Genomic DNA, 27,878 nt, shown 5'->3' with positions numbered 1-27,878 from the left:
ACAAGGGGCACATTGGTACCCGTCAAGTAGAGTCGCCATACGGCGCCGCCGTATTGGGAAGAAAAGAAAGAAAAAAAAAAAGTAAACCAGTTCGTAAGACACGGATCGACCGGGTAATGGACCAGCCCAGGCCAGATCAGAAGAAGGAGAAGAAGTCATCATAGGTGTCTCATCACATCGGAGAATCTGGTGCAGCAGCCTGCTCAGTTGCTCTCGAAGCTGCGTTTCTCCGCGCTGCCCTTCTCCATGGTGCTCCGAGGGCTTCCGTTGTTTCGTCCGAACACCCTACCGCCCAGCCGGTTGAGTTTACTGCCTCCTTCTTGCGCGGTTTGAGGAACGTTGATGTATTTCTTCTCAATAGGATCAACGTCAATCTTGCAAAAGAGGGTGGAGAACAAGTACTGCTCTCCAGCGTGGTTGAGGAGCGGCAGCGTGCGGTATCCGTTCTTGAGATTGCTCAGCTTGGCGGTGTAGCTGGCCATCGGGGGCTTCTCCTTGGAGCTGCTGCTGTAGCTTTCGCCGTCGCTAGACAGTCTGACGGACCAGCGAACAAAGATCAGCTCTGGATGCTTGGTTGTGACCTTGAAGCGGAATTGGCCGTTGCTGAACATTGGGTTGAAGCCATTCTCGCGGATCACTTCGGTGTGACGGAGTAGAGGCGAGTCAGGCTCGTGGCACAGCTCAAGGTCCCTGTCTTTCTTGTTGCGCTTGTCGTTTGCGTGGAACACGTCGACGTCGACGTAAAAGTCCATCGACTTGCTTGCAGCCAGGTTCGCGGGCCGCATCAACTGTTGGGCGGAGATGACGTCGATGCCAAACGATACAACCGACCGCTCCTTCTTGCCCTGGGCAAGAGCCTCGTTGACGGCTTGATTGTATGGAAGTACTTGGATGTCGCGGAGCTCTTGGGGCTTGAGGACGTATCCAGACGAATCTGTGCCGCCCTCAAACATTGCCTGGTTGACCTGCATGCCCAGGTCAAATGTTTGCCAGTTCAGAGCGGCCATCTGGACGCCGCGACGCCAGTAGGAAAGGGGGTCAAAGTTGCTTGAGGTCAACCGGGAGCCATCTGGGTAGACGCGCATAAGATAGCGCATGTTGTGAATGTCCAGCTGCATCTTCTCTTCCTTGGTCCGAGCATTCTTGGCAAAGCTGCTCTCCATGAAGGAGAAGATGTGGTTGAACTTCTTGGCCGCCGGCGCGTCGAAGCCCGAGAACTTGAGGCCAGCACAGTACACCCCCAGCTTGCCCAGCACCGGAACGATGTTGTTGGATCCCTTGGATGAGCCATGCTCGCTCCCACTGTCGGTGTCGCTGTTGGCATGTGCCTGCGGCTCTTGCACCTCGCCTTCGGCGATGGTGTTGACCCGGCTCTTTCCAACGAACTTCATGTTCCGGGAATTGTTGGCATTGAGCAGAGGGCTCTGAGGAACCGACTGGGACGTGGCAAGCGTTGCGTTATCGGGGTTGGCTGGTCGTGCAATTGCAGAGCTAAGACTGTTTCCTCGCTTCCGGGTGTTGAACATGTCGCCACCGGCGGCGTCGTCCTTGCTCATCCGCGGCTGCTTGACCTTGATGAGGATACGTTCCATTAGCTCCGAAGGAGACGGCAGCTTGGACGAGTTGGGATCCAGTGGCTCTGTAACAAGCATGTCGCCGAGCGTATCCTTCATGATTTTAGCCATGATGGCTTGCTGTGTAGGGTTGCAGTGGACCTCGAGGGAAATCCAGAGAGGGAACTTTGACTTGACAAAGGCGTACTTCTGGATGGTGGTCATGACCTCCTGGAAGCTGATGGCGCTGGTGAGCGTGCGACCATGAACCACCGAGGGCTGGCCGTCAGCACCATCCCAGCAGTCGACTTCAACACAGCGGCAACCCCTCACGAGGGCAGAAATGTACCCTTCGATGCTTGATTGGCCCGCAACCTGGCGTCCTAGAAGGTAGGTGTTGTGGGAGCTAGAGATGAAGTACTCGTTCATGGGGCGGTCAAGCGTAAATTCCTGCTGCTCATCTATGGTGGGCATGTTTTGCCGGGAGCTCAGGAACCCAATAAAGGCCGTCTCTGACATGATGCTGAAGTCTTCAGCACTGACTTCGGCGCTCGGGTCATCGTTTCTGTGCTTGCGAACAAACTTGGTAAAGGTCTTCTCCCAGGCGGCCCGGTTTGATACGTCTTCCTTCTGGACATTTCGAAGGAAGTCGAGGAATTCGTCAAGGGTGAGGCCGACCTCGGGCCTTGCTGCTATACTCTTCATGAGTTGGCGAACGTCATGTCGCTGCCGCATGAGACGGACAAACTTGAGGAACTCGGGATAGTTTAGTTTTTCATTTCCTCGGGCATCGGCGAGGCGGAAGTTGACCTCAAGGATTGCCTGTGAGCTGTAGATGTGTAAGTTCTGGCATATCCGCTTGACGCCGGTAATGTCAAGCTCTTCTTGATCTTCCGAGTTGTGCTTTTGCATCTCTGACTGCCAGTACTGATTAATTGCCTTTTCGTTGAAGGTCATCAAAGAAGTCATGACCTCCTGGCGATGCCTCAGCATGTCATACAGGAATGTGGTCCACATCTGGTAGATTTCCGTGACATCGGCGATGAGGTGAAGGAACTTGAACTTTGACTTATCCGGGACGGCATAGAGAATAGAAAACATTCTGAAGCGCTCCCATTCTGGGATGCCAAAGTCGCGGCCGTACTGCTGAACATCCGATCCCGTCCTGATCTCCTTGATCTCGTCGACATGGAGGAACTTGTGTGGGCGCGCACGATCCCACAACAGCTTGTTCGTCTCGGGGTCGTACGAGAGGAGTACGAGCTTGGACCGGTTCTTCTTGGATACCTTCTTCAGCAGGGTCCCCTGTTTCAGCTGCAGCGGGATGACAGGGCCTTCCATGGTGTTCGACTTGCTGCTGATGGAGCCAGTGGTGCTGTCGGTCGGCGAGTCTCGGGTGCCGTCGAAATAGTTTGCGGACCAGGAGACCCAGTCGTCTTCCATATCAGACTCGGAATCTGTGTTGGCGAGACCAAACTCGGGAACGGTCACGCTGCTGTCGCTTCGTTTCCGCCAGAAGCAGGGGCCAACGCTCGTTTCGCGGCTCGAGGGAGCGGCCGAGTTCTGGCGCCCTTTGCTGGAGAGCCGCCTCGATGCTCGGCTGGATATCCGTCGAATGAGGCCCTTGGAGGTAGCGGGGGCGGTATTGTTTGTGGTGCAGGTGGTCGTGGTCGAGGGGATGAAGGTAGAGACCGGAGCATTGCCAGTCCCGGTCACGTCTGCAGGAGCGCTGGGGCTTCCCGAACAGCTGGGCCCGAGCGAGTTGGCACTGGTTCTTCGGGATATGATGGCTTCGGGCAGCTGGAAGCCCGAGGAGACCGGATCATCGTACTGGGGCCGCATGCAGTCCGGCGAGGCTTGTATGGAGGAATTGGTGGTGAAGAGAGATTCTGGAGACATGATGGGAGATCCATGCTGGGAATTGGAGGCCCTGGAGGACGCGCTGATAGCGGAGGGGGGAGCTGCGGCGGGACGTTGCATGCCCAGGTTTGTCTGGACGTGGGCAGGGCTCGGACGCGGGAGAGGCTTGGATTGTGAGGGCATGGCGCTGCCACGGCCCAATGCTTGGGGCGCAGAGGAGTGAGTTGAATCTGTGTTTCTGCTACTCATGACTTGTGTGGTAGGTAGGTGAATAGCAAGCTCATTGCAGAGGCAAGCCTCGAGAGTTCAGCAGGCGGAGCGACCCTTATAAGCCTCGAGCTGTATGCATGTTGCATCAAATCTGGGGAGAACGGGATGCGGGGGGGTGGAAGGGTCGAACTAAGGCGATCCGCAGGGGCTGTGGATGGTCGTGGTCCTGAAGCCAGGCTGGCCAGGGGTCAAGGAGGGAGTACGGCCAGAGTACAAGTGAGGTTGTAGCCTCAAGGTGAAGGCGTCCAAGGTAGGCGAATTGGGGTTCTACACACACGTCTGTCCGTCTGCCTTTGCAGCTGCTGCAGCGCTCGTTCAGTGGGCCGTCGTCAAGGGTGGCTTGAGCATCCAAGAGCGCAGGCTAGGGGACGATCAGACCCGGTCGAGCAATGCCAGCCCGCGACAGGTTGGTGAGGTGGCAGAAACGTAGCCCGTATGCACGTCGCTCCTTTGGGGTATATACCCCAAGCCGAATGTCTTGGAGGCGCTGCAGGAAAGACGGGCAAAGCGCACGAAGCTGCGAAGCAACTATATGATGCTACACAGCCTGCCGATTCTTGAGGGAGGGGGAACCGGCTATTCTTGCTGGATGGAGGCAGAGAATTGTGGGCGATGTCGATGACGACTCTTACTTGAATCGCGGGAAGGAGGTCGTGGGAGGAGTGTATAGAGAGAGAGCTGCCAGCGGAGGGCGAGGAGGAGGAGGAGGGCGCCGAGTTTAAGTAGGAGCGAGCTTCGGAGTGATGAGGTGCAGGAAAGGGCCTGTTTGTGCCGGAGCCGCAAAGAGGCAGATCGAGGACCGGATGTAACGCTCGGTGGCAAGGCGTCTTGGAGATTCTCGTGCGATGTCCGGGTGAATGGCTGCCCAATGCGAGGAAGCGGTGCTGGGGGCCCTTGTGTGGGCAGCGGCGTGGTGGTGAGGTCCAGGGAGAGAGTCTGCGATATCTGGGCGCAAGAAGGAGGAAGAGTAAGGTAGGCTGATGGAGGTTGAAGCACAAAAAAGTAGTGGCAGCCATTGAGTCAAAAAAGACTGGATGTAGTGCCAGTGCTTTCGGTGGGTGGGTGTACAAAGACGGGCTAGAGCGGTACCTTGGTAGGTTCAAGGCTCTGCCTGAGGGGGGTGTGGCGCCTGCACCGAAGCTCGCATTATTACTGTTGGAAGCTAAGCTTCTTTTTCTTCTCTGTGAATTTTTCGGAACTCTTTTTGCTCCTCGCACGCCCCCCATCCCCTTTAGGCGCTGCTGGGTAACTAACATCAGTCGGGAAATTTGCGACAGGAGAGCTCTACCTAATTTTCGAGAGGTGGCCCGGCATGCCCAGTGATGGCATGGCCCTGGACGCTCCGGCAAGGGACAAGCCCGAGGTACCTACTGTACAAGTCTGTCTGTCTGTACGAACATCATCAGCCAAGCGCCAGTTGGGCCGGCGGAATGGACGTCCAAGACAGGAGATACAAGGGTTCGAGTGACTGCAGTCAATCCGATGCCAGAGTCCGTCCATCACGTCAAGGCAAGACGTCAGAGGGCAACGATGAAGCGGCAGCAATCCATGCCCTGCAATTTCCAGCGAGCCAGAGCGCCCGGGTCCATGAGACCACTGAGGGCTCGTCCCGGGGCCGTTGACTGTGACGACGAAGTCATCGTATGTGAGCCTTCCTACCTTTATCGGTGCCCTGCGTTACAAGTACCCTTACCATACAGTTGAGCGAACACTTCCAGACACTCAACTGCCTTCAGTCACTCCCAGAGAGCAACCACCGAGACAACACGCACGTTAGGCGGCCGTCAACAAACTCACTGGGGGATCTCCGTTCCGCTAATACGAAAGCTTGCACAAGCCCAAAGGCTAAGGTTACAAGTCTGAAGCGAAACTGGAGCGAGGATTTCTGTGTGTGTGCTCCAACGAGTTATCGCGAACCAGGGCGGAGGAAGCAAGACGCAAAATCTCAGAAAATCAGATCAGAAAAGATAAAATAAGACCAGCCCATTTTTCATGCCTGGTTGCGCCTAGCTCGAGGGCAGTGGCCGAGAAGGGCGTGTCGTTAGCGAAGCTGCAAGAACCAGCCCGCAAGGGGGAGGCAAAGAGGCAGAAGCTCCAAGCCCGCCAAGAGATTAGGCCAGCAGCGACAGGCATGAGCATTTCCAGGGACGGCCAGTTATGACGCGGATGGGCCGGGAGGGAGTGCCGCTAGAGACCCGCCCCATACGAGCAGCCGGTACCTTGAGCGGCGCAAGAACCTGAGGTACCGCCCGTTTCCTGGTACCTCGCCATGTGTCCAGCCCTCCTCTGCGATTCTCCAATGCGGGAACTGGGTGTCACTAACTTTTCTTATCCCCCGCGCTTTCCAGCATGGGGGGGGTTCATTCACGACTAAGCTGCCATGGTGCCTTCCATCCGAACTGACAACTGAGGTAACCACGCAGCCTTCATTTCTAAACGCTGAAATACCTTACCTCATGCAGTGCGGTGATGTCAAAAGGAGAAGATGGAAGGGACAAGAGGTACTCGGGTAATTTAATGGACAATGTCAAAGAGTTCGCAAAGAGGAAACAAACGGCACACATTACTGCAGTACCAAAGTCCCCCGTTCTGTGGAAGCACCGCTGCTCCTTGTGCCAATCTGCCGGGGTCTTGGTGGTGATGGGCGGCCGTTGTGTTGGCACACATCCAATCTATCTGGAATAAGCCGGACTCGAACACGGTCGTACATGGGAATTAGAACATTCGCGTCTCTCCTGATCACCGTCCAGACGTCGAAACGTACCCTTTTCAGTGGCATTGGTTTCAATGACGATCGCCGGCCGTTAGCTTCATGTCAAGTCAGGTATGCGGCATCCTGCTCTGGTGCTTTGGGCGTGCTTCGGTTGAGGAATATCGGCAACGAATCACGTACTGCCCGCGTTGTTCCAGCAGCCCAGGAATGAGTCCACCAAAGACGTCAGATGCCCCCCCTACGGCCAAGCGGTTCATTGTCGTCTGCTGCAACTACTAGTCGCTGGCAGTTACACGCTTCATTGCGTGCGCCATCTGTGATCAACTGAGAGTGCATCTGCAGTTCCTTGCGTCTTCTTTGCTTCTAGCGGGCAGCGAAATCGCCCTTCCAAGCTTTATCAAAGGTGAGGTGCTACCTACCTTAGCTTAGGCATATGTATATTACTCTGATAGTAGCTTTGGTAGGCAGGTCTGCTCAACCCTATTAGACCATGTCCGTGCAACATGTCAACCCTTGAGCCTCCTGCTCGTCACATCCACGGCTGCTCGGGCCACAATCCGCTCCTCATGATGCTGATCTTCGGCTGTGCTTCAGTAACAGCTTCAACGAGATGATGTTTCATTGGCTCCGTGCCGCTCTTTGTTGGCGCAGCTGATCACTGTTCGTGCTGCCACGTCAGGACAGCACCAGCGATGGCGGCAAGTCGAAGCGTTGGGGTTCAAGCATCCCTCCCCCCCTCCTTGCCCAGACAGGCCAAGATGCACACCGGATCAGGAACTGAGACCGTGGGAGCCTCGCTCTCACCATTCATCGCCGCCATGCATACAACCACCCGACTCTTGCGAACGAGCAAGACACAGTTTCCAGCCGGCGCCGTCCTCGGACATTTCCGGAGAGGGGACTTGCTCTGCCGTCTCGAGTCGTCCGTACGGGTACTTTGTGCGAAGCTTGGACTCGTCCTGCGTGGACGACAAACTGCCTGTGGTTTTAAGGTGCTGATCCCTCTCATTGCCCAGTGATCACGTTGTGCATGTCAGAGCGAATGACAGCGGCGGGACAGGCCTTTTCTCCATCTCTTCCCGTAAGCGCCATTTGTGCGCCCCCATGAGGATGAAACGACAAGAGTCGGCCAACGAGATAGCAGAGATCGGCGACATGAGCAAGCTCGGCCCTTGGCCCTCGGCGCTCCTCGCTGTCGGTCTGCCTGCGGGAACCTTCTGCGCTGCAGGAAGTTGAAGCCCGCGAAGACCACTTCTGGAAGAATGGAAAGGGAAAAAAAATTTCAAGCGGCAGAAGAGGGGCACGAACTGGCTGTAATGCTACAGCTGACAAGCTACTACGACCGTTCCGGCCTTGGTGTACGAGTAGTGCTAATCTGACGCTCCGGATACGAAGGTCTGGCCTGGCTGGGCGCCGGAATCCAGCGGGCAGGGCCACCAGGACACGGGAAGGGCGTGGAGTGGAAGCTATCCTGTCTGTCTGCTGCTGCTGCTGCTGCTGCTGCTACGACTCCATTCGTGGTTGATCAAGTGATGCTTTTCACTGCCAAGCCTGCCTATGAGCCGAAGGGCCGCCTGGGCTTCCCCGCCATCCCAATTTCTAGCCCCCGAACGGATGCCTCATCAGCAGCGGCGAGCATTTGGGCCAGTCGGAGAGCCAGTCGGAGAGCCAGTCGTGAGAGACGCTCCTCCACAAGTACGAAATTCCATGTGCGGGATGCGTTTGCCTCCGACGTCGTGCTCTAGGCAGTGGGAGACCAGTGCGGCCTGGCACGTAGCACCGCGCATCAAGGGGGTTAGCAGACGTCCATTCCTGATCCGACCTGACCTGATCCTACATACAGACCTTGCAGCAGGTATTGCGGTACGACGAGGACGAGGACTGAATGCTCAACAAGGAGGGGATGACGATTCTGACCTTATGGGCTGATCCGATAACTTCTGTCTCACCTCTGTTGGCTGCCCAACACCACCTACCTGCCTTGTCCTTCCATGACTCCTTTACACACTGACATGCCGTTACACCACAAGGCCGCGCTGCAGATGAGATGATCCCGCGTGCAGTCGACGCCGTTCGAAGCCAGCGACCCGGCTAGCAAGACAGCCAAGGCCTTCGTGTTTGTCGGCGAGCACGTTCTGCAGTCTAGCTCTGCCCTCTATTGGCTCTGTGGCCTACGAGGATGTCTAGTAGGATGGTTGAAGCGGCCCTTTTGACTGGGCAACCCAAGCTGCTGACTCTGGCATCCCGCGGTTTGTCGCAAGAGGTTCCCACGGACACGCGCGCCCTCGATCCAATCGCTCCTCGCCGTATGCGTTCGATACATGGATAGTGCGGTACAGGCACGTCAAGCTGAGGTGGTTTACATTTGAAGTACTACGACGTACCTGAAGGGGATGGCACCGGGACCAGTCGCCACAGGCACTCTCCCGGAGATGCATGCAGCCGCGACGTGAATCGGGGCGCTCCCAAAGGAGCATCCAAGGCATCGTATTGGTGCAAGTGCAGCAGACGGTGATGCTTCAGCAAGGGTTGTGCGCAGATGGAGGTATATTGGCGACGGAACTTCTGGGACGGCATGAGGCGCAAGCACCCGTACGTACGACCTGCATTGGCATTTGGTGCTAATGTAAGGGTAGTTACACTGGCATCGGCATGCTTAATAGGGGAGCTGTGCTTATTGGGTTTCTTTGGGAGAGCTCTGGCACAGGCGGAGGGAGGTCCGAATAGTAAGGTATGCTTGGGGGACTGAGATGCGTCGCGTCCAGTGTCATTCATTGAGTGGCATCATATGTGCAGCCTGGCTACATGTACGTGAGCTCTGTGATGCTCAGACACATCCGCCACAGAGGAATGTCTTGCTACTAACAAAAGTAGCAGCACAACTACCTAGTAGGGCTTCCGCAGTTATTACGGCATCAACCTGCGAAAACGATGAGATCATCGCTTGCTTATTCTTCCTCGTCTTTCTGGTGCTTCTTGTCTTTTCTCCTCCGATGTCAATCACGCAGAGCAAGGGATCGAAAAAATTGCAAAAGAGGAGCCCAAACGGAATGGATCGTGGACCTGACGGAGCCAGCACCACACACAGCCCTTCTCTCGAGTCTCCGGCGGTCTGGTCTGGTCCGGTCTGGTCTGGCCTGGCCTCGTCTGGGGGTGTATTTAACGATCCATGCGGAAACTGTCATATCAAGCAAGGGGAGAAGAGCTGCTGCGACCTTCTATCCGTATCTCATCTTCCATTGGACATTTGCTGCATCTGATTACTTGTACCACCACGCGCGTCTCGTTTGACGCATGCGGTGCGAGGTCAGTAATCTGTGCAAGTACGTACTCGTATCACGCACTTTGATCCGTCAAACCAAAATGGCGTCACTGCTGTTGAAACCCGAGCCGGGCTGTTCTTTCCCCCGCTGGAAGGAGCTGCTGCCCTAAAGGGCGGGAGAAGCCCTGGAGAGCTCAGAGGTCAGGAACCAGGCAGGAGGTACCGAATGCTAAGAAGAAGGGCGCTAAGAAGGTGCTGCTCGTATTATCATTTGGCCGGCAAAAACGCACCACCAATGCTTCTTCACACGACTCGCACGACCACGAACGACGAAGCAACCCGGAATACTAATCGAGCACGATACATGCCTGCGCATGCCATGCCGGCCTGGCCTGGCCTGGTCTAGCCTCTGCAGCCTTGTGAAGCGCATGTTGCTCATCCACTCAATCAATCACCCAGCGGCCCTGTACGAAGATGCATTAGCGAGCCGCATCCATGCCGCAGAGCGGTCAAGAGCGTCACCTGAGCCGCCCAGATAATACGCCGTCGACCATTGACTGACCATCGATGCCTGCCGGAATCAGCAGCGGCCAGCTCACTCTATTACGTGCAGAGTCACCGAAAATGAGGTTTGTCTCCAATGGAGCATCGGATACGGTTCTGCTATTCGCTGAAGCCGTGCAACAGCATCACTTATGCTGATTCTCGTTGGCAGGAGGTAACGACAGGATCCTCTCGTTTTTTCCCTCTTTTCCCCTTCACCCCTCTCTTCCATTGGATCCTCTTCCCTGCAAGCCTACGGCGTCTACGAAGTATCATTGTATGCCTACAGACAGGCTGGAGGCTTCTACCTACATAGTGGATGCATTCTGCTACATGTATGTACGTGCCGCAGGCCCTGGACGACAGAAGCAATGGACAAGCCCAGTGCCTCTCGACTGGGGCCTGAATGCCTCGCCAGCAAGCAATGCTCTGACCATGACCTGCCTCTCTCACTCCGGCACAGCAAGCATCGTGGGATTTAGTGCAGCGCTTCGGGCGGACGAAGGCCTCAGACACCCATGCACGCCCAACTGCGGGGTCTGCGTCTATCCTCATAAGAGTCATCGATGGCAGGACAGCCGCCTCGAATTTCACCGACTTTTAAAGACCGGCTCATCGCGTCATGAGGCCACCGAAGATCGAGGTCAGGCTTGCGCACCAGCTTGGCGGCACGACAGGCCAGAACACTCGGTCGGACGAGACACAAAGCTCCGGGGGCGTCGCGTAATTCACCCTCCGAGACAGCGCCTATCGGATGCGGTGTTTGAAGTATGGCGAGCGCACGTTTGCCCTCAGATGCTCGAGTCTGTCTGCCTTTTCTTACCGAAGTCGAGAGCTTCGAGCCAACCAGCGATATCGCCAGTCGAAAGGCAGGGCCCCTACCCGGACGGGTGCTGTCATGCACAAGTTGACATGGGAGACAAGCCACAGACACAGAGGTTGCCTCAAACCGACCGGCTGGGCCACGGGCTGCCGCCCTAGAGTTCCCGTTTCATGCCGCCATCCAGTACCATGACGTCCTCAACCCTGAAGCCACCCAATCGGCTGCCGCCTTTGCCTTGTGCCAATGCGCAGCCTTACTAGCCCAACTAGGGATCTTCTCCAGAGGCCGCGGCTTGGAGACGACTGTCGTCCCGAAGCAGATCTGACGTCTACGGACCTGTGCTTCAGAGTCTCTTCTCAAATCATGCTACGCCGCCGGGGAGCTGTATCAGGGGACACATTTACCCTGGCCCTGGGCTGCCGCACTGCCATTGCCGTTCTCACCACTGAGGCAGCCCATCGGGTACCGCTGCCTCGAGAAAGGCCAGACTACTCCATAGAGCCCAGAAGACACATTGCCCAGAAGTGCCAAGCAGGTCTGGCGATGCGATTGGTGCTCAGGCCTTTGTTGTGACGTAAAGCGACCTGAACCATCTTCTCCGGGTCCGGAGCTCGAGGTTCAACTCACGCACCACACAACTGACCGCGCCGCACTTGCTGTACTTATTTGCACGACACAAACAGGCCTGGCGGCATGTTGAGCATAAACTCACTTCAGCCGTCACTAACGACCGACTGCCAGTATCTCATCCGTACCTTTTTATCAACATTACATGGAGTGCCATGAGCGAGCCACGTTTTCTCTTGCCCTTGCGCCCTCTGGATGCTGGAGAATTAGATTCTCTGCTGTCAGTCACGTCTGACCCGGGAAACACAACGACGGATGGCCAAAGTCCTCTGATGCGCGAAGCATCAAAGAGAGAACCACGCAAAATGGTGATGAGCAAAGAAGACGAATTCGGAAATTCCAGATGGTTTACTGCCCACCTATTGAAAGTCCATCCACTCATCCCTTTTACTTGCCCCTCCTTCAGTTCTGCCCAAGGGCACCACCACCAAGTGCCCATGCAGCCACAAGAAAAGAAGAAAAGGGCAGAGGCGCCCGCTGTCGTCTGTTTGTGCGAGAAGAACCTCATCATTTCGCACTCCTCTGCTTTCTCCTTGTTAATCAGACTACGGAGTATGGAGTACACTACCCGAATTACGAAGTACAAGGGTCTGTCTTTTTCAACAAACCCCTCTTATTTCCCTCCGGTCGCTTCCTTTTGCCGTCTTGGCTTGCGTTGATCGTATTGGCACAGAGTGCCTAGCGATTTAGGATGGAAAGATGCTGCCAAGAGGTTACAACTAGAACGACAGCAGACAAACCTGCGCTCTCAGCTCCGTCTTGGCTTGGCTGCGTCAGATGAATCTCAATTCAGTCTAGGTCGGCATAACCAGGCAACAAGAGAAGCAAGGGAGCGGGTTACCATGTTATTTGAGTATAACACAAAGGGTCAGCCTCGTCAACATGGATAAACCGTGCAGTTGATGCAGAGGATGCCGGCCGCCGCAGTCTCCCAGCGAATTGTTCAGACATTCAAAACTCGCATCTACGGATACGGTACGAGCCACTTCAATTTCCTACAAGCTTGGCTTGCCAACAGCTGAGACAAAAGGACCATGGATTCAGCCTCAGATTGGCAAACAAACAAGAAGGCTAGCGGCGTAATCCCATCCCCTGCCACGTCCGATGCAGAGCATCCGCGCCGTTGCGACACACCTCCCGCACTCATTGTGCTGGATCCCACCTGCCTTCGAAACGCACCTGTACAAGCATGCATGCCACCATCATGGCTTCAGATGTTCAATTATGCATTTCTGTACCCGGCAGCACACATGTACGGCGCAATGAGGGAAGCCCGAAACCCCCGCCGGAGGCTTCGTCACTTCGCACGCACTTCAAGCCCCCCGGGTGCATATACGGGATACTGACCAGTCGACTTCCTGTGTGGACGACGGGTCAAGTTGGATACTCTCCTGTTGCTGCTCGCTGCAAACGCGCCGGCCATCTCGGAGGGGAATTTACGCACCCTTGCAGCCATGCCGTTGACTCATTGTCCACCACATGCTGCTGTTGTGCAAAGGCCCATCACTATGGATAGCTAGCTCAAGCGGCTGGCTACTTTGTGCTGAGTCGTCTCCGTCAGCACTGGGCTAGCATATCTGTGCGTCTGCAAGATCGCATGGCGTCCATCAGTCTGCGGCCAATGCTGTGTACAAGTCTATTGAGCAGCGTTAGAGCTTCAGCTTGCAGTCCCTGGCGTGGCTGGGTGGTTGCTCAGTGAGCTGGCGGTGCGACGCGGTTGGATCGCTTGCTCGATGAAGACGCCTCATCCATTTGGGCGGGATTGATGCGGGGGAGGCTTCAGGACTGACCTTGCCGAGGCCCATCACCCGCGTCGGATCGTCTTCAATCATACCTTATCTGCCGATAAGAGCTCATGTTTGTGTTGCCCGACCCTGGCCGGAGTGCAAGGGTCATTACTACGCGAGTTGAGAGCGTGGAGCAGTGTTGCTGGCGGCACTCGCGGGAACGAAAGGTGTGTGGGTTCATGTAGGTCTCATGCTCTCAGGAAAGGCTGTCGTGGCTTCCTCTTGGTGGCCTCACTGTACTGATTGTCATCTGCTGCGGAGGTTTTCGGGAGCAACTCGGCTCCAATCACACGCGCCGAGACCGTTACACGGCAGACGATATGGTCCACGATACCCTCCGGCAGCTGCCTCTTCGTCCGCGCTGGGAAGAGGGAATTTAGCTGATCAAAGGCCTCAGGATGTGTGTACTTCGTACCACTGCGCGGGCATTGGTATATTCGTCCGATTGACAGGGTCTTGCGACCTCTCAAGGCGTCCATTGCAACTCTCTGCTCCAGAAACCAACATGCATTCATACGGGTGTGTCATCTTTCCGTTTGACTGCTGGTTGCACCCAACGATATAGTACTGTCATGTTCGACACGCGATGTTGCCTGCGCCAGGTCTTGCAGAAAGCAGGTCACGAGTTTTGGTCTTGCAGATGAGAACAATGCATTAGACCCAGGACTAGCTCTGCTTCCCTTGCAGCATATGCACCCATCGAGCAACTCTTGCAGATGAACCTGCAAAAGCCATGGGGGAGATGGTACATCCCAGGCGTCTCTGGCCGCTCTCCTTGTTTTGGAAGCAACTTTGCTAGGAATACATCCTCAGGCACGTCAGTCTATGAGACTGCCCCTGATGTACATTTCATCTCTCGCGGCACAAAGGATGAAGTCAGAGAACCCCATATGAGCCTAGTCCCTTTTCAAAAGCCAACTTGGGGAAATGGGCGCTGTATCTGGGATTCGACATAGAGGCCATTGAGTATCATCGGCCCCTGCCGCGTCTGCAGAACTGGATGAATTAGGGCACTAGCAGGCGGGCTCTCGGGGCTCTTATCCGCGGCCATTTCATCCCCATTTCCGCCCCATCTTCGCAGGCCAACTATCGTTTTGGCAAGGGCTGTCCCATGGCAACTCCCTGCTTTTTGGGGTTCTCTTTGGATAAACATGCCGCAGGAGTGGCAAATATTGGGTGCAAAACCATACGAGATAATACGAGCACGACCGCGATCGTCTCGGGGAGAGAGCGGAGCAAAGTGTTGCAACATCCTAACGCGAGTTTGTTCTGCGTTAAGTGCGGAGCGCGTGCTACGGGCAGGGCATCTGTGACTCTTGGAAAGACCGTCTTGTTTCCAGTCCCATCACCAGTGACAGAAGTTCCGTCAGGTCGGATCCTCCAAGTGGTTGGTACAACTCGCGAGTACGCCAATCAGACAAACTCTCTGTCCCCGACAAATGTACGTGGGAAACGGTGTCGAGAACACCTCAAAGAGGGTGGGATGCACCGATGGACGAACTTGCGGTGCTGCTAAGGACGATGCCGTCTTCACCAACTTTCAAGTACATATGTCCCGCGCGTACTGGTGAGCTTTGCGGAGGCCAAAAGGATGGAGAGATCGAGGAGGTATAGCCGAGCCGATTTGCCAGACAGGTGTGGTGTAAAATGCGAAGGCGCATGCCATGATGAGGGCATAGTGACGCCTCTGATGTCGGGCAACATGTGAGTTTACCGACCAGCCTGACTGACATGCAGGAGATGAGCTGCCGAATGACGAACTGGCTGGGGCTTGAGAGATGCTAGAGACGCACGAACGGCTGCCACGACAGCACCACAGGAACCCCATCTTGCCATGAAGTAGAGTACTACGAGGCGTTTCATGAAGCAATGGGGGTACGCGCACTTCTCAGCAAGCTGATGAAGGCGAACCCCTCGGAATCCTACCTGCTCATTACCTCGCGCAAATAGGCAATCCTTGTCTATGCCGCCTGCATTGGAGGGCGAGTTGGTCCGCCGTCTGGTCTCCAGGGCATCTACAGTACCTCTTGTTGGTCGCCTTCTCCACACCACCCAGCACGAGGAGGAGCATCATGCAGCCCAGCCATGCATGGGCTCGCATGCACACCACACAACCTCCGCACGCCACTGCCGCGTCGTGTCACCATTGGCAGCCAGTCACGACCATCCATCTCCGTTTGAAGAGGGCCATTGGCAGGCAACGGACCACATGTACCTTTTGCTTTCTCCTCTTCCGTTCTACTGGCGATCAAGAGAACGCCGCGGGGAAGAAGGGGGAGAGCGGCAAGAAGGGGTCTGATGGAGGGTGTCCCGGCCAGCTGGAGATCAATTTTCTAGAATTCTTCTTTCTCGCAATTGGCGGCTCGGGACGTGTGAGGGTTTACCCCGAGTTGCGCCTTGGCTGGTGCCCCCGTCTCTCACACTAGTCGCCATGCTTGTACCATCTCGTCAAGCATTGCAACTCTTGATGCTTTCCGAAGCACTAGCAAAGAGGAACAGCTTGGAGGATGCGCTACCCGCCCCAAATGTTGTTCTAGGTGCCTGACAGGAGGCCGACAGGCAGTGGTCAGTGGGCAATCCGCAATGGGCAACATGCAATGGGCAACGGACAATGGCCTTGAGGGATGAGGCATCTGTATGACCAGATGCGTATGTGTGTTATGGGCCGAGCTATTTTCCCCCTTTGGGCAGGCCGAGGGGAACAAGTGCGACAATGTTACTAGTTTGGCTCCAAACTTGCCTCTACCAGCCTTTGGGAACGTCAACCATCACCGGTACAGTCACGATTCTGGCCGCCCCAACCGCGTTTCTGGGCCGCTGCATCTCGACCTTCTGACCAGATAATATGCAGTGAGATTAAGCAGGCGAACGCACCAGATATCTCTGGGTTTGGTCTGTCTGCGGCCTCGCATCCTTCTGTTTGTCCGGCTGCCGAATATGGCAACGTTGTGACAGGCAGCGTTTTGCCGTTCCAGGGCTGAGAGCGGCTGCTAAACCTGCTCCAGCCCAGCAGCCCGCACACTCTTATCAATGAAAGATACTTAGAAGTTGGTTGGGGGTTTCCCCCTCGTCATCTCACAAATCATAATTCCTTACACGTCAGTTTCGCTCCGTCGGATTAGCATCATCGAATCGAAAACGAACAACGCTGCTGTCAGCCAGTAGCCAGCGGCCAGCCAACGACCATAAGCCTGCGCTTTTACGGACGGACGGACGGCTATTTCCGTCACTTGGCGGGAGAAGCAGCGGCGGCAGCAGCATTGCTGGGCATGATGTTACTGGCTCGTCCTGCCCCCTTTTCTCCCAGCCCCGGACCAGAATTGAGTGAGGCTGACCTGCAAGTGGCCGCCTTTTCTCCTCCAAGAACACTCCGTGGCTGGCTGGCCTGTTATATGCATGGGAGCTTTTCGGTCTGGGCTGGTCATCACACAAGTCCCAGCTTTGGCGGAGCACTCAATGCAGCGCTACGAATATGTCATACAGCATCTTTAAAGACTAGGAGAGGGCAAAAGGGGCCTTACTTGGCGAACTCGGCGGCGGAAGGGACACCCGATGCTCTGACATCTGGAGTAGCGAGCTGCCATCTATGGCGCCATCAACGCCTTATCACGCGACCCGGGCCTCACGGGGGTCGCACCGCGACCGCGAACCGCTCAGCTGAGCCGCATAACGAAAACTACTAACCCTGGCAGACAAGGCAATGCTCAAGGCTTTGGCGATTCCAGGCTCTGGCATCTGCAAAGTGGTCCCCTCCCAGTTCCATGGCCATGATACTTCCTTGTACCGTACCTTGTTTCGTACCCCTGGATGCCGATAGGAGCACACCAATTCTGCCTCAGCTCCCAGCTGCCGCCCAGCAGGGAGGCCCTGGCCCTTGTGATGCGAGCTGGGAACACGGGACCCTCGTCTCCGGCAATCGCCAAGCATCTGGGTCCAAACTGACGGGGCAATTCATCCGTGAACAAGGTTACGGCCCGAAGTATCTCTTTCGTGCCGGTACATTCTGCGTACGAACCAGGAAGTATGAAGTACTGAAGGCGGTTGTCCAGTATCATCTGCGGCGACAGATGCTATTTTGGGATGAAGAATTTGGTCACGTCTTCTCCTCTCCCGACGGCTGACGAAACGCCGCATCTGGATGAGACCGATTCGTCACCTATGCTGAGGGGCAGGAGTCTGTTTCCCTTTCTCAGATATGCATTCGAATATTGCGGAATTACTATATCCATGTACCTGCCGTACGCATATCCTTGTACGTGTGCGAACGTGCCGCCTCTCAGCCTTGTGCTGTTCCCGTACTGCTGGCTCGGACTGCTGGTAGGCACGGCAGGTTCTTCTGTTAAGGCGTGGCTTCTAGGACCACGGTCATTGCGCAATGAACAAGCTACCTCTGGAAAGCTCCCAACATTGGCACCGACCCCCCCTACCCTCGCGCAGTCAAACTCCGTCCCTGGCCGTCCACGCAGGCGCATGAGCGGGATACAGCGTGCACGGTGTGGAATAGGCTTCTCTCTACGGGTATCTCATACTTGTATCTGACGCGAGTTCGATGCAGTGCAGCGTGCCATTGGCGACCTGCTGATTCCCAAAGGCAAGTGGTGCCGAACGATGATCACGGCGCAGCAATACGGCGGCTGAGAAGGATAGCTCCACGAATGCGAATCAGTGCGTGTGTCCCGAGCTGGCATCATTTGCCCACGGATGTGCTTGGGCGTCGATAGTGGCAAACCGCGTCAAGCCTCCAACGCGGTCCTATTGGAATAGGCGGCTGGGAGGTGTCGACGGTGTCCTCTGCCGCTCCCTTGAGCCGCCTCTTCTTGCCGAAGGGCCTGTACTGTATCTGCCACCATGTTTGTGTTCACAAACAACGACTGGTCACATCTCACTACCCCTTAGCAGTGCTATGTAGGGTCATGTCTGGGCTAAACCTGCAGCTACTGCCCGCGTGCTTGGTGTTGAGGCAGTTTTGATGGTCTGTGATTCACAGTGCTGGGCAACCTCAGCTCGGTATCGACGACTCATTTCGGACATTCAGGGAGGAGACTCCCTGCCTTCTTCTTTTTGCTTTTCTCGACCTGGGCGATACTTGCACATTGCGAGACGAAATTCGACCCAACATGCCTGCCAAGGCAGACTGTTGCTACCCTTTCTGCATACCAAGCGGCAGCAAAAGAGCATTTCTGCATTGTGATGGCCGTCCCTCAAGCAGGGCCTATCAACATACGCCATGCAAGCGTGGAGGCATTAGCGGCACGTACAGGTGCTGAAGCACGAGTCTGTTTGAGAAAACGAGGAGTGCAGATACAGAACCCAGCACCGGAATGACGCAAACGCTGCCTTAGAATAGAGAGGCGAAACGCCCTAGAGCCATGAGCTGTCGCCTTCTGCCAGCATACAGGCGGGTCGCTGCACGGGGCCAAGCGATACCGTAACTGAAGCTGGCTCTGCATCTTTCCCGTTGACCGGTTTCAGGGTTCGTCGGTTGAGAGTTGCCCGCGCCAACGGGCACATGCCGCCGCGCGCAAGGCGTCATGCAGCGCAGCGAGACGAGTGGGAGGGCTTCACCGAAGACACGGCGGGTCCATGGCGGCCTCGCGTACGAAGAGCAACGCTGATCCTGGGTGCCCACAGGGCATCTCGTCGCGACTCGTCCGTTTGCTGGCGAGACATTTGAGCTATCAGATGCTACCCTGCCGCCGAAATGCGAAAGGCGGCCGAACTATCCACCAGGCGTCCAGAGCAATGGCGGCGTGAACGGATTGCTTCGCACGCTGACTGCATGTGCATGCGTTGACCATCCGATGCAGAAGAGAGCTGACACGCCGATGCTTACGCGTATGCCTACAGCAAGCCGTCAGTTGTTTGCTATGATAGAGGGGCGGAATGCTGTATATGCTCCTGGACAACGAGATGTTGGAGTCGTTTTCTCTCGGTGCTGCCTGCCCGCGCAGTTCCTCCAGGAGGGAAGATGTTGATTGCTGAGGTGAGCGGCGGCAGCGATCGACGGCGAAACTGCTCGCTCTGCATGCGATGGGCCAACGTCTGCTTCGTAACGGGCGAATTCATGCGCAGGAAATCGAAAATGAAGCGGAATTGGGACGCTGGCAGGAGCGCTGGATGGAGGAGCAGCGCTCGCGTATGAGCTATCGCACGCATGGGAGCGCTTGTCTGAGCTCGCCGCCTGCTTGGACGGACTGGACAAGATGGTTCGGATTGCAAAGAGCCCGCGCATGCACGCATTGCGGCTGGACGCGGCGAGTGCAACGCACACTCTGTCCTGTCAGTACAGGGACGGAGACTGCAGACGACAGAGTTGCAGAGTACAGAGGGGTGTTTTCCTGTTGTTCGCAGATTCTACCAACCAGCGAGTCCGGTGACACCCAGTCGACCAGAGCTGGCTCCGCGGCCTTTGCTGGTTTCTGTGATGTTGACTTCACAATTCTGTGCGACCTGCGTGGTGGTGATATTCCCGTGCCCAAGTGCGGAAGTACGGAGTATTACTCCTCGTAATAGCTCGACCTCGTCTCGTCCCGTCCCGAGTGCCACAGAGGGGACAGGTTGACGGCCGGCCCACTCTGCGAGACCCTGAATCAACCACCATCTTTCCCGCTGACTTTGCTAAAACAGAAACGAACTTCATCGCGGACTCCGCCGTATTCTACCGATGGAATTTCGGACAGAGGGAGGATCCGGCTTCCTGGTTGGATCCCGATCGAGCGACCCAAGGCTGGGCTGGACTGTACAGAATTGACCGAAAGGAGAGACATTGCACTAGTAGTCTGGAAGAGAGAACCAGGCAGACCCTCCTCGGCAGTGGTGGTGAATCTGCAAGGCAAGCTTTCTCGCCGGGGCTGCGGCAGCTTCGGCAGCCTCGCTATCCTCGTCCCGGAGTGGGTTGGCAGGCATTCATCATTGACGGTTGGTTATCCCCTCCCCTCACCCCTGGTCGCTGGCCTTTTTTTTTTTTTTTTTTTTTTCCCTTCCTTCTTTTTTTTTCTTCTACCCCAATAGCTTGGGACACGAAGTCCCTGCTGATCTCATGGCTGGCAATTCTCAACCACCCCTTGGCCCAAATCTAGCCTACTCCTTTCCAGCCCGGCCAACAGGGATGGTGCTGCTGCTTATATGGTGGTGGGCTGGCTGTCCAAGTACCAGCCAACGGCACGAGCTACAAGTACAACCAAATCCTTGGTTCTCTACATGATACCATCGAGCCGGGGGAGGCGTGTGCATTGGAAAAGACGACTATTGCTTCATGCGCGCGCTGCGCTTCTCGTGTAGGCAGAAGTACTACTACCTCGACCGGAGCAGTTACGGGCGTACGAAGTACGAAGTACCTCGCAGTCCCAGCCGATTTTGTGGGCGCGCTCCCAAGGGGGGTCGGGAGCGAAAATCTGGGGAAATGGCATGCCCCCCATGCCCTCCATGCCCAGTGGCTGTGGTGCTATGGTAGTCCTCTTATGCTGGATCCCATTCCCCCAGCAAGCTTCCTCCAGCAAGCAGGAGTTGTGGTTTTTTGTGCCTGGTGCTTTGTGCCTGGGACCTGACCGGCTTCTCCGACCTGCTCGTACTTGTAGCGCGCGGAAGACGAGACGACGGCGACTTGGGTGAGTCGTCAAATCGAAGCACCCAGTACGGGTAAGCTTTGCTTTAGCATAGCCTGGTCGGGCCGTCAAGCGGCGTTCGCGGCAGGGCACCAGGAACCACACAATCTTGATTGCAGATCAAGGTCACGGACAAACCTCAACAGGCAAGGCCTCTACTGCCTGAACATTGCCAGCGCAAGAACTAGGCTCCAGCGAGCCTAGCCGTCTGCTGCTTTCGGTCCCGAGCTACTGGCTGAGAAAAGGGCGGTGGATATGCTTCCGTGATGGGTCACAGCAAGGCTGGAGGTGCTCGCATACCATGCCGCCCAGTTGCATCAGCCAAGACGGTCCCGTCGTGTCAGGCAGAGAGGATCAGCTGTAAAAATAGCAGCAGCAGCGGGAGGAACAGCGTCGACGAGGCACTATTACCTCGTACTAACGAGACAAAGACATGCTTCCGGTGCTTGATTAGCCCCCTTTCGAACGTAGGTCTCATGCGAATCGGCGTTGTTGAGCACACTTCGAACGGAGGATCTCCGTGGGTTTGGACTCCCCTTTTTGCCTTGTGTTCCTTGCTAGCCTACTCACGATCCCTGGGAGCGGCATCTGGAAGGCTGACGTGTCGTTGCAAGGCTGATGATAGCTGCAGCGCTACTGCACGGGCGTGAGACCAGGGATCATGTTGTTTGATAGCATGGTTGACACCGCGCTGTTTTTCTGTCGTAGTAATCCCGTGCTGTTATTATCAGTGGTAGTATTCCTCGGTAGGAAGAGGAACGGCGATCAGGAAGAGGGCTACTCGGGCTGCCTCCTGATTCCATACCCATACACGCCTGCAGTTCCCATAGGAGGACACATCCTGCCAGGTTGCGAGCAAGGGTGCATCTTCATGCCCGTTAACAAGGGGGGGTGAGGATGTGTATGTAACACAAAAAAAAGAGGGAAAGTCGAAGACGAGCTGAGCTGGCATTATTCTTCATCTCTCCTTCATCTCTATCCTCCTTTTGGCCGAGGCCGATGTGAGTCAGGGGATTTGGACCCGGACGGGCTGATGATGATTATGATGATACAAGGAGGTGTGAAGGGGAAGAAGCCGGGTGATTTTTTTTTTTTTTTTTTCTTTTCTTTTTGCCCCCCTGTTCGGTCGTGAGAGTGGCGAGTGACGGTGTTGTGGCGATGTTTATGCATGGAGTTTGGAACAAATCCTATGTCGGGGCATGGAAGATGGATTGCATGTGTCCCAAGTGTGTAAGGAGTGTCGAAAAATGGCTGATGATGGTTATTTTTGCTGAGGCGGTGAGGATATGCAGTCCGGGTCTTTTTTTTTGTTTCCTTCTCCCCTATTCTGAGGTTGGATGTGACTGATACTTGTATTGTAGGAGAGGCTGATGGGTAGGTGTCTTTTTACTAGAGAGTTACACCATAGATGATGATTTTGGGTTTAGGGTAGGTATACAGGAGAGGCAAGTATTGGTTCCAATGGATACAATGTTCACGTTGGGATGTAGAAAGGAGGAAGCTGACGCAGGCAAGTATCTTATTCTATTACCCCCTTCTAGAACGATTCAAAGTGGTACGATATACATCCATATATTATGTACATGGACCTTATTTTTTAAACACCTTTCCCACGCGCACACCCTTCGCCCGTCACCGCTGCAGGGGACGAGTCATGGCGGGAACTATCGAACGATTGACTGATGGCTTTCTAGCAGTTCAGATGGAGAACGCCTTGGGTCTTGTTGATGCGAACTGGTTGATGCAGAGGGGGGCTGTTTGCCGGGTGTTGGCTTCCCGGGCATCTGATGTGTTGCATTGGGCTTTGCTTCTTGTTATGTATGGTCCGTCCAGCTGGGCTTCTTCCGGGTGGTCTAGGTATGTGCCTGAGCAGGATTCCAGCCGTCTTGGCAACTTTGAAAAAAAAAAAAAAAAAAAAAAAAAAAAAAAAAAAAAGGGGAAGGAAGATTTTGGAAAAGGGGGTAAAGGGGGTCGTTTCGTAAAAGAGAAGAGATATTCCGTCTCAATTGGCTTCCAAAATGAAATTGGGTGGCAAAAAGCTTCCACACCAGGAAGGGGAAAAAAAAAGTTGGAAAAAAAAGTTGGGAAAAAAAAAAGAAACGCTGGACGAACGGGGAATCGAACCCCGGACCTTTCCCAAGCAAGCTGGAGTAATTCTAGTTCCAGAGGAACAGACCATGCTAAGGGAAAATTATACCACTAAACCATCCGCCCATGTCGTGCGTTGCTGTCGACGCTGGACAAGAAGCTCATGAAGCCATCGTGAACTTCAACTTCCTCACGAAGTGTGTCATGGTTCTTGAGAAAATAGGGGCACAATGACACGCATACACATATACTTTCATAGAACATCAAGGCCGTCGTGGAAACCAATGTCATCATCGTATATTCATTGTCTTTTATCAAGAAGCCATCACCTGACCAGCGGCTCCTTGGCTTTAATCTCCTTAATCGTCTCCCTCGTTCTTGCATTGTCCTCGAAGCTGGCGTGTATCAGATCAATCACCTCGTCCACCGTGAAATACAGGCTGAGCTCGCTCTCGCACCACAGAAACTTGACTTCGTTGAGATTGCTCTGCAGCACCTCGCCGAGGTACTTGAGACGCAGCCAGTTCGGCGCATACTGTGCCGTTGTTGGCAGCTCATCCGGCACCGGGGCCGTCCCGGCCAGCTTGCTGGGGAGGAATAAATCATCCAGCTCTGTTGCCGAAGCGATGAGCTGCGCAATGCTGTAGGCCTCGTCTTGTCCAATCGACGGCATCTCCAGGACGTCTGATATCAGTCGTGACGCAAGCGAGTCCGCAAGAGACCCGACCGCCTGAGACCAGACGGATCGCCTCAGGATGGGATCCCATGTCGCGGCCACACTCCGGATGCGCGCTGTTCCAGCTTCGATGGACGACTCCTTGTCGTCTTGCTGCGCCAGGCTCTGTGAACCCCCGAGGAGGTCTTGTAGTATTGTCTTTTGAAGACTCATTTCGTTGGAATAACTGCGGTTGGCAAAGCTTTTGAGCGTCCGGACATCATTGTCAATACGGAGCATGCTCCGCGCACGAGGTGTCAGGTCTTCGCGTTGTTTCCAAGCTATGGAAAAATCGGAGAGCTTCTCCGACAGATACATGGCGTCGTTATATAGGAACCTACAAGTCATGTCAGTACCACGGAGGAGCTTGCGCTGTGAAACGTCTCGTGCTGCCAGACTTACATGTTCCCTCCAGCGTCAGACGAGTAGTAGTGAGGCGAGATGGCTCGGAACAGAGCCAAGACAAAGGTAGGCAAGCTGAAAAGGCCAGGTGCCGTGGCTGCTAACAAACCGTACTCGTTCCCGTCCTTTGTCAACGCGGCTCCGTCTTCGAGGATGGAGAATATCAGTTCGAGCACAGGCTCCGGCATCGATGAAATGCTGTATGTCTCTTTGAAAACCAGCTCTCTCGTCTCTTCTGGAGCCTTGCTCGACTTCGCCTTGGCTGCGGGAGCTACAGGCACAGGGGCCGGGACGGAAGCTGGCTCTTCGGGAGCGTCGCCATCATCGCCCCAGCCCCATGCATCAGCTCCATCGTCTTCATCTGGGGCGTCGGCAGCGCCCTTTGCTTCTGCATTCTTCGGCCCGTTCGTATCGTCGTTATCTCCCCAGCCCCATGCATCAGCACCATCATCCTCGTTGGCAGCTTCAGCAGGTTCGTTAGCCCCTGTCTTCTTTTCATCCGTGGTCGCGTCATCGTTGTCATCCCAACCCCAAGCATCTGCAGCGCCGTCATCGTCTTCACCGTGGTTATCCCCGTGTCCCTTCGCTTGCGGCTGCTGGTCTTTATCATTCCCTGCCTTTTCATCGTCCCACGCCTCTCCCCAGTCGTCTCCCCAGTCGTTCGAGTCTGCAACAGCTCCGGCCCCAGTTCTGGAGAGCTCTTTACCCTCCGCTATGGAGACCATCTGCCTCTCGATCTTTTCGACACGTTTTGATTCCCCGATCCCACTGGCCAGCTGGACTCGGACGCTATCGAGTGCCGTCTCCCTGCTCTTCTCAAGCCATATTGTGGGCGCCTTGCTGGCCCAGTCCTGGAGCTGCTCGAGGCCAGTAAATCCATTATGCTGCAAAGTTTCGCAAAAGCCCTTCATCTTCGACACCAGAACTTGAAATTTGTCCAGGTCCTTGAGTCCCGATGGAACGGCAGGGTTGAGCCACCCCTTGGTAAGCTTGGAGATAATGTCGCCCATCATAACATCGGCCAGTGGTCGCAATAGATCGGCTGGTAGCTTCTGAGCAACAAATGTCAGGATCTGTTCGAGATCTGATAGCAAGGATTCAGCCGAGCCGTCAGAGGACCCCGCAAGCTCCAGCAGGTCTCCCTCCACCCTGATGCCGGGTATGTTTGATCTTGAAGCATCCATGCGCGGTGAAATCACTGCTGCATCCAGATTGTGCCACAGCTGCTCCATTCTCTCATCAACCTCCTTGTAAGCTTTCAGGCCAATCACGGCATCTTCTAAGCTCATTTTCTCGTCTTTTGGAGGTCAGCAAGTGTCCTAGAGAGGGATCCTAGGTGTACTGTATTTGCGTCCACTCACCTTGTCGTGTATTGTAGATGGCAACCTTTCCTGACTCTGTATCAACTTGCACCAGCGTCTTCCAAACGTGATTGAAGACCTGGTGAATATCGGACTTTAGCTCGAACGCCCTCAGGTCCAAGAGCTTCATGACTCGGGTGGTTTTGCTGATGCCCACATCGTCGAGGGCTTTCCATGATTCTTCTCGAGGTCAGCCGCAGTCAGCAGTCAACGGCACGAATGGGGGATACGCACGCTCAAGCAGCCGCAGCGAGTCGAGGACGCGCCTTTCTCTGCTTGCCTGCTCGACCTCGACGAGGAGCTGGTTGACTTGCTGGATCCGTCGCAAGACGCCGTGGATCTGCTGGCTGTATTGGACCTCTCGATTGAGGAATTCTGCCTTCTCCTCCGCATCGAGGATCGCCTCCCCGGTCACCTCAGGTGCCTCGGATTGACGGATGATGTCATTGGCGATGGTCTTGGATCGGATGATGTCCTCCTGCAGCACCTTTGCGTTTCTCATCCACGAGCTGATGTCGTCCTTTGTCTCTTCGTTTATGGTGTGTATCTCTGCCTAGACAAGGGAGGTTCAGTCAGAACACGTTGCAACACCAGCGACGCCTGCGGTGACGATTCATGTACCTCGATATCCACCTTGGCCTTGCTCAGAGCCTCAATTGTCGGGTTCAGGTCAGTCTCCGAGACCGACTGCAGCGCGGTAGCATCTTCGGGGAATCTCCCTTCCAGCGCAAACGACAGAACGGCGTTGCTGAGCTGTTGCGACTCGGCTGTGGCCGCCATATTGGTGGCTCGAAATGACGTTTGCTAGCTGTCGTTTCGGTGGCGCGCAAGCAATCTTTTTGCCGTGTTGGAGGGAATGGCTAGGGCAAGGCTTGGAAGATGTCATCAACGGTACGTAAAGAGCTCGCTCGCATCGCAAGATAGGGAACAAGTAAGCTGGGGTTGAGGCGCGTCGGTTTGCGCAAATCGGACAGGATGTCTGGACCTTGCTTTTTTGGTGTTGTTGGCAGTTGAGCTCGCTCTCACAGCGATGCTGGCGCCACTAACAAAGGAACGGTACGTACTGCAGCTCTCAGCTGGCATTGTGGTGCGCCACACGGGCTGAGGCTGGGACTCGTGTGGGTTGGTGGACATGAGAAGCTCATGACGGTTGAAACCCCCTCACCTGTGGCGCAGCTCCTCCCGCCTCTCCCCAGCGCCCCCAGCGCTGCAAACGACTGCCAAACCCACTGGAGCCCCCAAATGCCCGGATCAACTGCCTGCTTCTTCCATCAAATCCTGCCCCACCACCTTTGTTGGACGCTCGCCGCCTTGAAACAAACCATTCGGCGGTACGTACTTTGATATTGTTCTCCTGCTGGAAATCCTTCGCCCAGCTGCCTCTGCGACTACTAAGCCAGGGAGCGACAACGGGCAGGGTATTTAAATCTCATCTCTTGTCTGCTCGTGCTCGAGCCCCTCCATAAGCAATCGCTGCCCCTCTCGGACAGGCAGACGCAGGGTCTTCTTCTTCTGGTCTTCCCTTCCCGCCTCTTGTTGGCTTACCAGCGGGGTAGACCGAGAGCAAACCGCTGGAAAAGACGCTGTCGAGGCCGTTGAATCTTTGCCAGAGAGAGAGCAGCTTGCTCTGTTCCTCCGTGTTCGGTCGTTGTGTTTGGTGAGTTGCTCAAGAGATCCCTTTGTTCCGTCTTGTGTGTGCCCTGGAGCTCTACAGCCCATTCAGTCTGCCTATTGTATCCCCCCAATCCCCTCTGTTTCCTCCATCAAATCGAATCCTGTGCCTCCATTGTCAGAGACAGAGTTGAAATCACCATCGATTTCTGCAGGACTCAGCCGGGAGACTCTTGTCGATGCTCTCAGCCGGGTTTACAAGCAAGGTACTGCCGCTCCTTGTCGCGGTCCTCAGCTTTGGCTTGTACCTCCTCTCTACCAGCAATCATGGCTCGTCGTCCGTCCACGCCTTGTTGGAAAGCTGCCTGCTGAGGTTGGTCCTTTCTATACATAGCCATCAACTCTCTAGGTGGTTCATGTGGACAGCTCAACCGCTTGCTTGATACACCCCTTCTCTTCGAAACGTTACTCCGTATCACTTTTGTTTGCTTCCTCACGAGACATCATCATAGGCGTCAGTGACTGGGATTCGGCTTGTCTTGTGCCACTTATTACTGCCCATTGGTTCTATATCTAGTCTCGCTGCTATGCCGAATGTGTTCGGTTGTTTGTTTACCTGCTTTCTCTGGTCTCGGGGCTGACTCTGACTTCTGATACAG

At 55.3% G+C, this 27,878-nt stretch overlaps 7 protein-coding genes across 7 annotated transcripts; 3 read left to right on the top strand and 4 right to left on the bottom strand.

The window, feature by feature from the left end:
- Window positions 1–203: 203 nt before the first annotated feature.
- On the bottom strand, window positions 204–3,596 carry CCMA1212_004058 (1-phosphatidylinositol 5-bisphosphate phosphodiesterase 1; the record flags this gene model as incomplete). Its single annotated transcript, XM_073701377.1, has 1 exon — window positions 204–3,596. One exon carries the CDS (start codon window positions 3,594–3,596, stop codon window positions 204–206), a length of 3,393 nt encoding a protein of 1,130 aa, XP_073560176.1.
- A 416-nt stretch (window positions 3,597–4,012) lies between these two features.
- Window positions 4,013–4,699, bottom strand: CCMA1212_004057 (uncharacterized protein; the record flags this gene model as incomplete). Its single annotated transcript, XM_073701376.1, has 1 exon — window positions 4,013–4,699. One exon carries the CDS (start codon window positions 4,697–4,699, stop codon window positions 4,013–4,015), a length of 687 nt encoding a protein of 228 aa, XP_073560177.1.
- Window positions 4,700–7,500: 2,801 nt separating this feature from the next.
- Window positions 7,501–8,141, top strand: CCMA1212_004056 (uncharacterized protein; the record flags this gene model as incomplete). Its single annotated transcript, XM_073701375.1, has 2 exons — window positions 7,501–7,594; window positions 7,792–8,141. The coding sequence occupies 2 exons, from the start codon at window positions 7,501–7,503 to the stop codon at window positions 8,139–8,141; spliced, it is 444 nt and encodes a 147-aa protein (XP_073560178.1).
- Window positions 8,142–18,125: 9,984 nt separating this feature from the next.
- Window positions 18,126–18,667, bottom strand: CCMA1212_004054 (uncharacterized protein; the record flags this gene model as incomplete). Its single annotated transcript, XM_073701374.1, is given in 3 exon segments — window positions 18,126–18,278; window positions 18,596–18,650; window positions 18,663–18,667. The coding sequence occupies 3 exon segments, from the start codon at window positions 18,665–18,667 to the stop codon at window positions 18,126–18,128; spliced, it is 213 nt and encodes a 70-aa protein (XP_073560179.1).
- An 801-nt stretch (window positions 18,668–19,468) lies between these two features.
- CCMA1212_004053 (uncharacterized protein) lies at window positions 19,469–21,080 on the top strand (the record flags this gene model as incomplete). Its single annotated transcript, XM_073701373.1, has 4 exons — window positions 19,469–19,925; window positions 20,066–20,356; window positions 20,724–20,963; window positions 21,016–21,080. The coding sequence occupies 4 exons, from the start codon at window positions 19,469–19,471 to the stop codon at window positions 21,078–21,080; spliced, it is 1,053 nt and encodes a 350-aa protein (XP_073560180.1).
- A 2,375-nt stretch (window positions 21,081–23,455) lies between these two features.
- On the bottom strand, window positions 23,456–26,388 carry CCMA1212_004051 (uncharacterized protein; the record flags this gene model as incomplete). The annotated part of the gene is made up of 5 exons (XM_073701372.1): window positions 23,456–24,182; window positions 24,248–25,544; window positions 25,609–25,788; window positions 25,843–26,161; window positions 26,230–26,388. 5 exons carry the CDS (start codon window positions 26,386–26,388, stop codon window positions 23,456–23,458), a joined length of 2,682 nt encoding a protein of 893 aa, XP_073560181.1.
- A 1,070-nt stretch (window positions 26,389–27,458) lies between these two features.
- On the top strand, window positions 27,459–27,662 carry CCMA1212_004050 (uncharacterized protein; the record flags this gene model as incomplete). The annotated part of the gene is made up of 1 exon (XM_073701371.1): window positions 27,459–27,662. The coding sequence occupies one exon, from the start codon at window positions 27,459–27,461 to the stop codon at window positions 27,660–27,662; it is 204 nt and encodes a 67-aa protein (XP_073560182.1).
- Between the last annotated feature and the right edge of the window lie 216 nt (window positions 27,663–27,878).

This window comes from Trichoderma ghanense, assembly GCF_004382785.1.
Source record: "Trichoderma ghanense strain CCMA-1212 chromosome Unknown scaffold_3, whole genome shotgun sequence".
In the NCBI taxonomy this organism is placed as follows: Eukaryota; Fungi; Ascomycota; class Sordariomycetes; order Hypocreales; family Hypocreaceae; genus Trichoderma; species Trichoderma ghanense.
The sequence above is the reverse complement of the archived record's forward strand: the minus strand, read 5'-3'. Positions and strand labels throughout refer to the sequence as shown.